This window comes from Seriola aureovittata, chromosome 18, assembly GCF_021018895.1.
Source record: "Seriola aureovittata isolate HTS-2021-v1 ecotype China chromosome 18, ASM2101889v1, whole genome shotgun sequence".
Lineage (NCBI taxonomy): Eukaryota > Metazoa > Chordata > Actinopteri > Carangiformes > Carangidae > Seriola > Seriola aureovittata.
Genome location: NC_079381.1, coordinates 11178832 through 11193877, shown reverse-complemented (window position 1 = coordinate 11193877; position 15046 = coordinate 11178832). Strand labels below are relative to the sequence as shown.

Sequence of the window (15046 nt, the reverse complement as noted above, 5' to 3'; positions counted from 1 at the left end):
AATGGTAAGGCAAATAGCAGAGGTGAAATAAAGTAGAGCGCATGTCTACACTGTTGCAGTATAGACATAATAAAAAAACAGTTACAGTATATGTTGAAACACTTCCCACCACAGTGACATTTCTGTATCAGTTTTTGATGGTTTGCTGTGGGTGGTTGGCAAAAAACTAAAGAGATTGTTTGATCACTTTTAATGTTTCAATTATTGCACAGCACAGGTGTTCACATTGACCTTTTTTTTGGGTCTGGTTTCACAAGAACTTTGCAACTGTAAAGTAAATATGACCGAAAGACAGGTGTTACCTGTTTATCTAGGCTAATCGATATCTAGGTCTTAAAACACAAATTGAAAAATAAGTCAGTGTCATGACACACATAAGACCGGCACTGTGCGATCGGCTACACTCATACAAAACAAGCATCACAGGGACACAGCAGAAAGTTGGCTTCTTAACATCAGATCATTACATTTGGAATTATCATTAAATGTCCCAATGAACAACCTATCAACACATACATCTGTCCCGCAAGAGAAACTTCAGCACAGTTTGAGCAACTATAGATTCACACACACACGCACACGCGCACACACACACACGCGCACACACACACACACACACACACACACACACACACACACACACACACACAGACACACACACACACAGATACATATCATGCATGCACCCGTACACACAGGTGTCATTGCGTTGCTATGCTATCCCTGGGGCCAACTTGACTGTGGGAAAAGAGGGCAGGCATGATTTTTTTTATAGGGCAGACGCTTGGTGAGTGATGGCTCATCTTCTGCCTTATCTATCCGTTTGTGTGTTCGTGTATTTTGCTATTGTGGCTGTCTGCTCAGACAACCATGAGAATCAACTTCAAAATGAGTCAGGGACACTGAAGACACGTCCCACAGGTTACAAGCTGCAGGTTTTTCTGAGGGTTTTTCACACCGTTGTCAAAAAAAAGCAAAACAACCAAAAACCAAATTGCCTGCTTCTCACAAAATCGACACCAAACCACAACTGTACTACGGAAGACAGGCTACTTGTCAGATCCATTTACTGAAGTTCAAATGTGACACAGGGATTCTTAACTATTAAAATAAAGTGTGATCTGCAGAATTTCACATTCTAAGCTTAATCTTTTATACATATGAGGGTCAGCATTGCATTGAAAATCAGTTTGATTGTTTTATATGTAATTTAAAAAAACCTCTAGCCATATTATGTAGTTTGTATGGTATATTAGAAATATTATTATTATTATTGAGTTCAATCATATCATCAACCATATGTCCTAATAATTTGTTTAATTTCATAATAAACGTGACTCATATTTACTCTTGAATAAGACTATGAACCATTGTTCTTCTTTCAATGACTTCCTTATGAAAATGCTTTCCAGAGAAACACACAGGAATACTGTCAAATTACTGATGAATGACTCGTCACTACAGAGAGAATATTACACCCTGAGCGACTTCGTAAAGGCTTAATATTTGTGGTCACGTCTTACTTGCTCTCTCATTCATAAACTCACACATTGGAGTGACACAATTACAATAGCTTTTCCTGATCTGGCTCCCCTACAGACAGAAAGAAAGACAGACAGCACGTCGCCCTTGAGACCAAAAAAAAAAAAAAAAAACAGACAAAGGAAACGGACATACAGGCTGCCCATCAGTCACTCATAGCTGCACTCACTAACTATCTACATGTGTGTGCACTAGAAAGTGTGAAGATGACCTGTGTTATGTGTGAGTAGCACTTTCTCCCAGTGTGTGTGTTCACTTTTAGCACTTTCTCAAACTGCATGTGTGTGTATGTGTGTGCGCGAGTAACAGGAGACGCGGAGCCCTCGCTACACACAGTGGGAAATATTTGGGATGGTTTCCCTCGGAATGTCTTGGCGTGCCTATGGAATGCCCCCCCCTCCCCACCGTGGCCTCCTCCTCTCTCTTGCTGTCGCTCCCCTCTAGTCTCCGGAGAGGGGAGGGAGAGTGGGAAATAGGCGGGACACACAAATTCGACCCCTGTTTTGTCACCATGCACGAAGAACAGTACATGCACAGAGACGTCGGGCGAAGCCACAGTGCTCAAACACACTTAAAGCGAAAATGTGACAATTCCCTAGTCTGCGTGTGAGCAAAGGGTGACACTGTGTATATTTGTGGCCATCTAAAAAAGCTGTGTGCATGTGTACTTAAAAATGAGCAGTTAATATGACTTAAGGTGTGAGAACAAGTGTCGCCTGTTCTCTGTTGAAATTTAACACATATGTACATCCTGACAATGACTAACACAATCATACACTCCCACGTGGACAAATATACACACATGTATTCACACATAGCCAGTGAAGGGTAACTCGAAACGTGTCTCAACCTCTCACATTCCTCCTGTTTCTCAGCCCGCGGCTCTCTTTGTAGATCAAAGGACAGACAACAAGTCTTTCTATCGTCTCTCCCTCGTCCACCACCCCCTTGCTTCAATGCCACCTTTCTCAGACACTCTCTCTTCCTCTCACTCTTCCTCACTCAACAAACACTCATCTCACTTGCATACAAACTGATTATTTCTGACCCCCCTCCCCTCCTCACGCAGTCTCTGTAACACTGTCTCAAGTAATGTTATTTTTATCTCTTCTCCCTATCTCAGACTCACTTGCTCCTTTTAATTTTCTTTCCTTGCTCGCTTTCTCTGTTTTTACCTCCCTGCCATCACCTCTGTTCTCACCCCCCCCCCCGCCAAATCTCTCCCACCCCTCCCTCTCACGGTGTGGCGGTTCCTGTTGCTCTTGTTTTCACTTCCCCAGTAGTCTGGTGCGTGGGAACCAGCGTTTCTGCTGCAGTAATGTCTACGACAGAGTGTGTGTGCTTCTGTAACCGAGTCAGTGCGCTCTCAAGTGCTGTGTGTGTTTTGTGTGTACGTGTGTGTAAAGGTGCTGAGGTGACTCTGTATGCGTGTATGATGGTGTTGGTGTGTTTGTCAATCTTGGGTTTTGACTGTGTGTACGCATCACTGTATGTGTGAGTGTGTGTGTTTGGTTGGTTGGTTTCATGTCTATCTCTCAGGCAATCTCTGCTATCTCAACATGTCTATAAAAGGCCAGTATGGGACATCTGATGGAACTGAACTGTGCAACCCAACGGAAGTGTGTGTATGTATGTGTGTGTGTGTGTGTGTGTGTCTGTGTGTGTGTGTGTGTGTGTCTGTCTGTGTGTGTGTGTGTGTGTGTGTGTGTGTCTGTGTGTGTCTGTGTTCATGGAAAGTATAGACGGAACAGGCATTAGTGGTAGGGATAGGATATAGCTGAGTAAGGAAACTGATGGACCGATTGCCAACTCCACCCTCTTACCCTACCCCTTGCAAGAATCCAGAGATTAAATTTAAGGACTAAGGACTAAATTAAATTCTGTGACACGTGTCAACATCTTGACACAGTTCATTTTATCTTTAATATATTTTTAAGGCATTTTGAGGTTTGATGTTTTACAAATTTATATATTATGGATAAACTATTGACAAATATTTCAAAAATAAATGCATTGTTATTTCAAGTGAAACTGTGTGTTTATTCCACAGGTCAATATTAAGGCACATTTATTGTATGTTTACATCCTGTAGTTTTCATTTGTGCCAGAGGGGAGTGACAAAGCTATATTCCTCTTAGCTGAAAATTTATGAAGTGTAGCTAAAATACAGCAACGTAAGAATATGCTATTTGAACAACAATGGATTTTTCATGTCATGACTTTGCTGAAAAGGGTATAAACGTGGCAACAAACTAGGAGCAGGTGCATTTGGATACAAAATTGACAAAAAGATTAGACAAATTTCTCTCAACAATTATCTGCTGGTAAGTTCTCGCAGCAACACAGCATTTAGTCTTTGGATTCTTATGCCAACGTTTTTTTTTTTTTTTTTAATAAAGACTGTTTCTCTACTGTTTATCCCATTCATCCTGTGTGGAAAACTTCTGCCATGTTTATTTTATTTTGTTTTAAACTTTTTATAGTATATAGCACAGAACAATGACACTTACCACAGCACTAACAGCCAAGGCTATTTTGCAAAGCCCATCTGTAGATGGGCCTTAATAAATATACATAACAAAGTCCTGTTTTCCTACAAACAGACATGAGTTTTAAGTTGCTGTGATTCTGCCTCAAATATTATCATTATATTAATATTACCTTCAAACCATCAAACACCAAATCATAAAAAAGTCATGCTGTGTTTTTTTTCCTTTTTTAAGCCACTTATAAACTGTATGCAGTATGCATAGCCCTCCTACATCTCCCCTTCACTGATGGGGTCTCCATGGTGGACACACATTCCTATGCCTCTAAAATCTCTGTGTGGCCTATTGATACAGAGACACACATTAACCCTTTCCCTGCACAGTCTTTAAAAACATGTACACAAGTCTGTGGTTAATCTCCTCTCCCCTGTCTTTTTTACTTTTCTTCCCTTATGACATTCATCAGTTGTATAAGAGCATGAGGGAAAGACAAAGGGGAGAAACTAACCCATCCTTGGCTTATGACAGAGCTCTACAATCAGTTAACAAAGGGGTTAACTTCGCCTGGGTGGCCTGTGGAGCAGCCCCCAGGGTGAAACTCTCTCTCACTCATTCACTCAGTCACACCTATACACAGAAATCATGTCCAGCTTAATTTGGAATTAACTAGTAATCTTTTAGTGAAATACATTAGTATAAATTAGAAACTATAAACTACTATTCAAACAGTAATCAACTAAATTTTCATATGAACTGCACATTGTATTTTATAACCTGTATCCTTAAGGTAAAGTATTTGAATATACTCAATTTATTTTTGGTCGTAAATTTTAGAAATTACACTTTTGGATAATAATGTTTAAAATATTTGATTTCAGAAAATGATCAAGGAATAATTAAAAAGGCAAAGGCAGGGCCTTTTCAGTTACTTGTCATTTCCATTCATCCTGTTTAAAGCAGATGGTCATGCCCTGGTTGAGGTTGTAAACAAATTACTCACATCCGAAGATAAAGGTTTTCTCAGGTCTACTGCCTGAAATATGGGAAAGATCTGAGGCTGAGATGCTACTATTATGATTTTAGAGGTCACATTTGGCCTTCCTCTGGTGATAGTATATCAAAGCAACTTCCCCTTGAAGTGGCGTCAGGAGTAACCAATAAACTGGGAAGGAAGGTGGGTAGGTGACCATATGGCCACTGATTGTTTCAGGCAAATTTCTTTGGTTTGTGTGTGTTTGTGGCATCATCATATCATCAAGACAGGAGGTAGCATCAAGGTGGTCCAGGTTTTAAACATATTGTGCCTGACACAAATGCACCCAGTGGTGTATCTCGACACATTTAGGGACCCCTACTAGGAACATACCAGAACACCCAAGTTTAGAAACTGTGCTACAGATACCCCTCTCAGTGACCACCACTGCCACCACACACAAACACAAACACAAACACAGCACACACAGGTTTCCCTAAACAGCCACCCAGGGAGATCTCTACAGGTCAGGTACCATAAATCCAACATTCGATAGCAACTAACAAACATCTTTTCCAGTCTTTACAAACTTGAACAAATAAGAATTACAATAATGCTGTACATTCATACGAATCACTGTTCCTTTGATTGAAGAAAGAAGAACATGATAACGAAAGGCTTTTTAGGAAACTTATAAATTAAACTGTATCCAGTTTCCGTTCTCTTCCAGGTTTTAACTTTTTTCCAAAGAGTTCTTTTCTCATTCATCCATCTATCCCCTCCATTTCAACACTTGCACAGATCCATTTAGTGGTGGCAGAAAACTAAGCAACATAACCCAGACATCCCTCTTTCCAGCCACATCCTCCAGCTCCTCCTGGAGGTCCTGAGGCACTCCCAGGCCAGATGGGATATGCAATCCCTCCAGCATCTCTGGGGTCTGCCCCACGGCCTCCTGCCAGTTGGACATGCCCAGAATACCTCCACAGGGAGGAAACCAGGAGGTCTGCTGATTAGACAACCAAACTGCCATAACCGGCTACCTTCAACATACAGATTCAGCAGCTCTTTCCGAATGTCCGAGCTCCTCATCCTGTCAGTTATTGTGAGCCCATTTTGGCTTGGCACTTGTGCTGGATTGTTGTGGTGATAAAAAACTGAAAAAAAAAAGGAGATTGCAGATACAACACCAACATTACTGCCAGTGCCATACCAATCTGCCTGCCAATCTTTCACTCCATCTTAACTTCACTTGTGAATGAGACCCCAAGACATAGTCCAATATAGGTGAAAACAGGCATTCTCTCCCCCTAGGCAACACTGGAAAAGGAGGCCCCAGGCCTTATACAGGTTCCACAGCATGTAGAGGTTAGCCAAACTATATCAAGTTTGTGTAGCTTCACCTTCTGAACTAGCTTCAGCTTCTTCCCCAAAAGAGGTCACATTCCACGTGAGAAGAGCCACTTTTTGTAGCCAGAGTTCATCATGTCAAGGCCCTCACCTTTGTCTTCTGCCCCAACTTACAACACTCCAAACAAACAAGTACAATAGAGGGTATTTTAAAGCTCTTTTCTCCATTTCCTTTTATCATACATTAATTTCTTCCTCTTTCATTCAGGATTACACAATACACCACATCCACCACAAGATAAGTTCTCACAATTCATGAAATTAAGCAGTTCAGCAGTGCTTCATAACCACAGAAATATCACATGGGTATTTGTTTTGCTTCTACTTCTCACTGATTTAGGACCTCAAGCTTTTTCCTCTTTCTCACTGAAAGTTTTTGTCTATGTAAGCATCAGCTAAACGCCTAAACCATAAATGTAATATGTTGGAATGATTATTATCATCCTCCTCCTCCTTATGTTATCTGACTGTTCTGTCTTAGGGTGTGTTCAGACTGAATTTATCCCTGCATGAAAAAGCATAGGCTCTTCATTCATTTGAATGAGGCCAGTTGATGGTGCAGCGGTGGTGCTGACACAGAGTGCTCTAGCAAAAAGTAACTATGTATAAACAGTTATCTGGCAAAAAAAAAAAAAGACAACTTCTGCTGCAACACAATGCAACATCATCTGGCAAGTGCTGTGTTGGCCAATCACATACATCCAAGCAACGCATAATTGCTGCTCTGATTACTTCCAAGACATAAAATCCTGTCTGACAGTATTACAAACTGTTGTGAAGTGCTTTGGCAAATGATACGCCCTCAAATTCTGTTGCTCAAACCTGGACTTCCTGGATTGTATTTCAGTGTCTCACTGGTACCTGAAACAACATGCCCACCTCCAACGCAGGCCTTACGTTGTTTTAAAGCTGGGCTGTTTTCAGTCTCAATCAACACTTAGTCTTTGGATGGTGGACTTCATCTTTCTCTGTCCTCACTGTGCTCCACTCACATTTTCCCATGTGCAAGTAATAATAATCTTTGACATTATTTTAGTTAGAAGAAATATGCAGACCTCAGGTAATCCTATATCATTATATTATATCCTATATTACACAAGGTTAATTTTATGAAGACATTCAGAACCAGCTTGAACTTTCCTACCTGGCAGCGGCTGAATATATCACTGGGAGTGGGCTGGACGTTGAAGTGTTTGAGGACTTGAACAGCCTGGTCTCTGGCCTTTTCAGAACAGTCTAGGGACAGACAGCGACCCTCACCCACCTGGGAACGCAACTAGAAATATGGGAAGGCAGAGGCAACATATGTATTCTAGCAAACAAGGAACACAGGCAAAATGCATCATGAGTTTGATCACACAAGATTTGTTCCTGACTTCACATTAGTTACTACTTACACTTTGGAATGGTTGTCCACATGTGAGTATGACACGGCCGTCGGCTTGTGCTAACTGACACACAACAAATATACATCAATATAAAATAACACATTTAGTAAATGCGGTACTGATACTATTGGTCATTTACAACATTTAGTATTTTTGTTTGACTTAATCTTCTTTCTGTATGAATTTATTGTCTCTGTATGTTCTCAGTCCAGACTACTAACTCACCTTTGCAGCTACTCTGTGATCATCAGTGTTCTCCAACATGACCACGTCAACTCCTAAACAGCGCAGGTACCTCCCGAGTCCTTGAAGCATATTGTCGCACACCACCCGCAACTGCTGGGGGGGCAGAGGGGGGGAATCTTCTGAGTGCTTCTTGCCACACAGGAGGTCTTTCTCTGTGTCAGAGCGAGGGGGACTGACCCTTTGAGCCCCCTGAAATTCCTAAATGGACAGAGACAATAATGTGATACTTAACTGATCCCCACAGGGGGATTTTCTTTTCACATTCACCACAGTGCAGGGAGGTCAAAGCACAGGGTGAGCTATACAACCGCACCCCTGGAGCTCATAGGGACTGCTCAGGTCTTGGTCAAACACATATTGTCCCTCCCTGCAGGTTGGATGCTCAAACCCAGGTTCTTCAGTTGGGAGTTTTCGGCATTCATTCACAAGACTCAAGGTTATTGCATGCTTAAGAAATGGTAAATATATTAGCGCAATAGTTCTTTAAAATGAAAAAAGTTCTTTATAGTTCACAATTGCAGTCTGTGACAAGGACTAAAATTCAAAACAAACTCCTGAAAGGAACATGTTTGAACAGAAATGTCTCTAATGAGCTTAAACCACGATACACTTATTCAGAGTCAAAATGTCAAGAACAGGTTAAGTCGTAAATGGATCCTGGCTTCTACATATCTCATTAGTGAAAGTTCCTTTCCTGATCTTAGCTCATCTGTCTCCAAAAACATGTGTGTCTGACATCTATCCAGAAAAACTAGAGAGGAAGAAAGTAAGTTTTTCCTGAGCTACATATTATCTTTTTATCTTCCTTGTGACTTTCAATTAGCTATCTTCATATCTTCATGTTCATGGCAACCTCATAAAAATAAGTAAACTCCGTCAATAACTTAAACTGCTATGAAAAAAATGGGAATTGACCCCTTACATCTTTGCCAAGGGCCTGTTTCTTCTGCTTGGCCTGTTTCTCCTTCTGCTTCTTGTCTCCACTCTTCTCTGATTGGCTTGAAGAGATGCTGCGCAGGTCAGCTGGCAGCCCAAAGGATGCTGGGTTGCTGGAGAGGACAGAGTACACATCCAGCAAACAGTAGGCATCTGCCACTAGAAGAAGGTTAAAAACAAGAGAGGGAAAAAGAGAGGAAGGTGGGGGGATTTATTGGTTTGCAGTTCGTCAGGGGATAACAAAATAATCTTTGATATTCTATAGTGAAAAGAACAGCGACCATCTGGCTCCCTGTCATTGTGTGTCTCTGCATGCATAATAGCTTACCTGCATATCTAATTTGGCTGATGCGCAGTGGACGTTTCTCCCAGTTGGACATCTGTTCCGTCTTGTCCAGGGGCTTTCCTATGACCTGTTGTACCAGTAGACTGAGGCCTTTCTCTGCAGAGTCCTCTCCAACCATCACCTCTTTAGGACCATTTTGAGTCCTGTTGATCTTACTACTCTGGATCTATATAAAGCATCACAGACATTAAACTCAAAAGGAAATGGCCCAATGTTGAATATTTCTTCTCTAAAAACCTGTTGCCATGGATGTAATCCAAGCAAGTTTATGAATTCTAAATTATCTAGAATTTGTGACAATGCAAGGATCCAGGCAATGTATTTTAATTAGTCTCTTCCTTCTTATGGCTTGCAACAACATCCTGTTTTAACCGGATATTCCTTGTGATTTTACAAAATATGCCTTGCATTCCTCACATCCTGCAACATGCTGCCTGCTCCAGCAGATGGTGAAGAAACCTCATCAGTTACTGGACCATGTTGTCATTTCCACATTCCTGTACCCCTCAGAGACTGTGACTTCAGCTACATATATCTCAGGCAAATTACTGGGACACAGCAGCAGTATGTACCCGGGCTATCTTCCAAATATAGCCAAGAACTGTGTTCACTATAAACACAGCAAATCTGTTACAACCTCTAGTACAGTATCCCTGGTTGCATGGGACACAGTAGTCAACAAACAGTGATGCTTGCCGAGCTAAGCCAGACTAAGCCTGCTCCGTTCTTGGCCGCCGTAAGTACCAAAGAACTAACTTGCTCAGAAAATCAGAATAGTTTAGCCTTACCCATTCTGGGGTTACAACTACAATACACTTGCAAGCATGTATATGTATATGTTGAATGTTGTAATGTGTTATAAGCGTTCGAGAAATATAAGGTTATTGTCAAACATGACGTTTGCTTCTTTTTTTAAGTTTATTAAATCAGAACCAAAAAATATACCTGTTCAAATTAAGGAAAAACAGCGCTCAATTTAATTTAGAAGCCTTTTAGTTATGTGATTGACAAGATAATGTTACCTTTTGGTGTATACTAAGAAGATCAAGTACCCCCTCCATCTTCAGTGGCTCCTCTAAAAACTGGTGCCAGGTGGCCAAGAGAGACTTGAGATCTCCTGTCATACCGTAACCTAAATTGAAATAAAAAGGGGAAATGTGAGGGACAGAAATATGTTAAAAAAAAAAAAAAAAAAAAAAAAAAAAAGTCTTAAATACAACAAGGCTATGATATCAGGACTGTTGCTTACCCAGTTTAAGGACATTTCTTTCAGAGAACAAGCTCCTGATGAAACTTATAGTATCTGGGTGTTGACAGAATCCATTTGCACAGAGGTCCAATAAGAAAACCTGGTCAAAAACTGCAAGCTGTATCAGGGCTACTTGCTGAGTTGAGATGCAGCCAAATGTAGGCTGCCACTCCATGTCAACTCCTACTATACCACCTTCCTAGGAAAGGATAAACAGGAGACGATAAGTCAGCTACAAAAAATTGATTTTTAAAAGAAAAAACGAATTAATTAACAGATTTTCACTAATGGTTGCAAAATGACACAAAGGGGGCAACTATTTTCTTTTTTGCTGGCATTTACTTCTCTGTACCTTCAGCACAATGTGTTGACATCTCTGGAGAGCTTCTGCCGTGTCCACAAAGTGAACCTTGTCTTTGGTGAGTGGCACCTGGTAGAACTTCTGACAATGAAACTGAGATGGCGTCCAGTCCTCAGTTTGTGCTGAATCACTCAGACATATCTGTCTGAGCAGAGGCGAGACATTTGTGTTATTGTGAGTGTGCACGTTAAAAGGAGACAAGGGAGGAAAAAAAGGACAACACAAACATCAGTGAATGTACAATGAGAGTGGATAGATAGTTTCATTAGAGAGACAGAAAGGAATCAACAGAAACAAATAAAAACAGCAACAAATTAAAATTAAACATTACTCAACAACTCACACACCACACTGCATTAGATCTTATGAATTAGCATGGTGTCTCAATGAAATATGGGATATGTGGCATCTTTTACATGTCACAAAAATGTACCACTAGAAGTTTCAAACTCTGGTAAAAGCTTTAACCCAAATTGAGTCTAATATTTCAGTCCACACAATCAATGAAAATAGTCAAACATAAAATATGGCTCAAGATGTTTGTCAATAAGATACGTTGTTAAGCAGCTTTGAGCAGCTAAGAGATGTAAATCAGTAATTTAACAATAGACTTGCAGTGTGAGAAAGGGGATGTGGTGAACAACACTTCAGCTCCACGTTGCACTTCTGGGATAAAAATTCAAGGCTCCAACTATTCCGCTTTATATGAATAAATACAGCCTGTACATACCACAAGTTGTGTAATAGGATACGTTTATGCATATTTGGGTCAACTTACTGCAGATCAGGTGGTAGACTCTGCTGCGTTTCCCATACTCCGCAGGGCAGTCGATATCTGGGGATGTTGTATCTCAGTGACCACTGAGAGGCTTTCTGGAGACCACAGTACTTCACCAACATCTCCACCAAGTTGATCTGCAGCTCAAGATCATCTGCCACTACATACTATATATAAATAATAGACACATGCAATTAAAAAAAACAAAACATCCTGCATATCTTATTGCGACTATATATAAAGTACAATTTATCTACACATCATATCTATACACATCTATAAGCACAACTTACCTGAACATGGTCACTCCAGTTATCCTCTGTCATGCTTTTCTAAAAGAAAAATAGAATGAAATACTGATAGAAAAAAAGAATACAAAATCAGTATTTAATTGTTTCTGAGTAAAGTTTCTATCTGGGTAATCTGACTAAGATTTGCTGAATTCAAAATAGACTATATTGATACTTGCTCAGCCTCTTTCACCTACAGTTTTTAATATCCAGGAAACTCCTCCAAAGATCAGAGGCTGATATTAATTCAAACATCTAATTTGTTGTTTGCAGACACATCTGACAATTTTCTTACAATCAAAAGTAAAAACTTGAAATAAAATCAAAAGGGCAACAATATAGTGTATATGTAGTGTAGTATTAAAAGAAAAACTGTAATTTGCGCATTTTCTTTCAACTGAATGAAGCAAAACTGAAATAAATGCTCAATATGGTCTTGGAAAAGAGGTGAGACTGCCAACAAATCAGTGAAGAAACCTGATAGAAAAAGGAGGAGTTCATGAATTTAATCAATGTTGACGATGGTCTTAAGCAACAAAATATTACACACGACTATGAACAATACATTCAACAACAAAAAATACATGTCATAAAGAAAGTGTGAAAAGTGTGTATTTTGGACACTAAACACAAAAGGATGTGTGTTTTCCATCTCAAAACGATTACCATACTAAAAATACAAGACACTAATGAGTAGCCTGCTTATATCCCTGGTATATATTATTATGTTTAATGAAATTTGAAAGTGTGCTGTATCCTTTACCTCCACAAACCTCTTGTACATGAGGAAACGTAAAGAGTTCAGTCTCCTCTTGTGAAGAGCATTGGGACACAGTCCTGTGTCAAGAATAGGAGATCACAATCATTTCTGCCTGAGACAGACACAAAATACATAAAAAACTGCATGTGCCTTGTAACACACCTTGTTCAATATTGAATTTCTCCACAAGTCGAAAGATGTGTTTGATGAGCATTTTGGGCTGGATCTGACTCATGCAGTGTTTGGACAGAGAGAGGCGAGGAAACCGCCTGTGGTAACACAACATAGATTTTTACAGCAGCTCACTCGTGCTTACATGTACAGTACAGGTTCTCATACATTCACACACGCTCCATACTTGCTTATCTCTTCTACACTGAAGCTGGGATGGCACCAGGAGTCTAGCAACGTGACGAGTCGTTGTTCGAGATGATTGTGGCCTGTGACGTAGGATTCTGCCAATGATAGTTTATCCTGCAAGATTAGCGGTACGCAGATCTGCAGAAGAAAGTGAAAGAGCACAGTTTGGAAACGTGTTTACCGTTTTAAAAAAGAACTGTTTGAGAATTTCACATCTAACACATCTAAAGTATCAGCTGAAAATATTCATCTCACCTCCTCCATATTCAGTTCCTTCTGTAACTTAAACTTGATGCAGAGCACCGCTGCCTGTGAGAAACAGAGAGAAATTCAGCATTGCTATAGAAAATAAATCTTGTGTATCAGTATTAATTTTACTTTTTACATTTTCATCTGAAATCTTTCTGCCATTAAAAAATTATCAAAAAAAATCACCTCTTTGTAGCAGTTGAGGGCCTGCAACTTCACAATGTGCAGTCGGAGTATTGCTGGGTCCATGGAGTTAAGGTGGTAGATGTTAATGAGGCTCTCTACAAAGCTGGGCTGGGTATCTGTTAGTAAACTCAGGGCACGACGCTGGAGCTCCAGTGCTTGCCGCTCTGAGACTGAACTCAGGATCACCTGGTGGAAGGACAAAAACAATGAGGAACCAAAAAACTTACAAATATTATCTAAAAAAAAAAAAGGAATCTTGCTTTATATAGAGATGGAAAACATGAAGGACAGCATAAGAGAAAAGCCTGGAACATAAAGCAATAATTGTTGCTGATACAGATTTTCCAAAATAAGTCACTCATGAGACAACACTGTAACCACTGGAACGAATCGTGGTGCTGTGGTAATAGTGGTAATAGATGTGTGGCCATGAAGGTGGCAGGATGTTGGCTCAAGTCTGAATTCAGTGAAGTCACATTAATGGCTACAGTCAACACAACTTTATGGTTTAAATATCCGGATATACAGCATACATGTACAATGCACATCTTAAGCAGGTTTACAAACGTGGCAGTGTAAATTTTACATATGAAAGTAATTATTATTTCAACACACATAAAAATTTAACACGCTCTTCAAGCTACTTATCAAGAAGAGATACCTGTAAGAGGTATCTTTTCCGTAACCTGTAACCCTCTGCAGGTTGCACAGGTGAAAATAAATACTTTTTTGCCTAGAAATGGTGCACATCCGCATGTGCACTAAACAGTACAAGTGCAGAACTGCCCAGAAGTGTCTAAAACTGCTGGAACTGTGACTCTGTAGTACATTACTATAATGAATATCAGCTACCTCAGAATGGTCCTTCATCCATGTCTGGAATTCCATAAGGATGTGATAGCTGAGGGTGTGGCTCCGACTCTTCTGTTTGCCTGGACAGCTCTCCAGGATTGTCAGTAAGGCCTCCAGAGGCTCAGACAGCTTTGAAAATCCCTGGAGGGCTAGCAAATGTAGCTGTGTGGGGATAGAGAGAGAGAGAGAGAGAGAGAGAGAGAGAGTGGTAAGACTTTTAGAGAGGAAAAGCTGATTGTATAAAACATTACAGCTCTTCAAATCTGAACCCTACTGTATATGCATCATTCATATTACAGCCACACAGTGTTTACTGAAAAATACAACAATCTATGACTATTGATCGTGTTAAACGGAATCTGAAGAAATCTCTCTACATTTGGGGCCAAAACACATATGTAGTTTGAAACACTGAGAGCGAGTTAGAGTGACCCCTTTTGAAATTTATAAAAAACATTTGTTTTTCAGTGTAAATAGTAATGTTAGAGCAGGTTATTCAAGGAAGACCCAGCTGTAGATATTATACGTTCCACTTTTTTTCTCAATCATCATCTGCGGGTGAGCCATGAGACAATTAGCATGCAAAGAGGAACGGCTAACTTCCCTCTCTGGGCCCCGCAGACACACGCGC

At 40.2% G+C, this 15046-nt stretch overlaps 1 protein-coding gene across 2 annotated transcripts in view; it reads right to left on the bottom strand.

The window, feature by feature from the left end:
* Positions 1-15046, bottom strand: part of exd3 (exonuclease 3'-5' domain containing 3) — a 39568-nt gene that overhangs the window by 19360 nt on the left and 5162 nt on the right. For both annotated transcript variants that reach the window (XM_056404055.1, XM_056404054.1), the window contains exons 4-19: positions 14416-14577; positions 13564-13749; positions 13384-13437; positions 13127-13266; positions 12931-13037; positions 12772-12845; positions 12012-12050; positions 11719-11885; positions 10932-11085; positions 10580-10778; positions 10353-10462; positions 9313-9496; positions 8971-9143; positions 8028-8246; positions 7812-7865; positions 7559-7690 (exon numbers count right to left, since the gene is read on the bottom strand). In XM_056404055.1, coding sequence (XP_056260030.1) covers positions 7559-7690; positions 7812-7865; positions 8028-8246; positions 8971-9143; positions 9313-9496; positions 10353-10462; positions 10580-10778; positions 10932-11085; positions 11719-11885; positions 12012-12050; positions 12772-12845; positions 12931-13037; positions 13127-13266; positions 13384-13437; positions 13564-13749; positions 14416-14577 — 2154 coding nt within the window. The remainder of the gene's footprint in view (positions 1-7558; positions 7691-7811; positions 7866-8027; positions 8247-8970; positions 9144-9312; positions 9497-10352; positions 10463-10579; positions 10779-10931; positions 11086-11718; positions 11886-12011; positions 12051-12771; positions 12846-12930; positions 13038-13126; positions 13267-13383; positions 13438-13563; positions 13750-14415; positions 14578-15046) is intronic.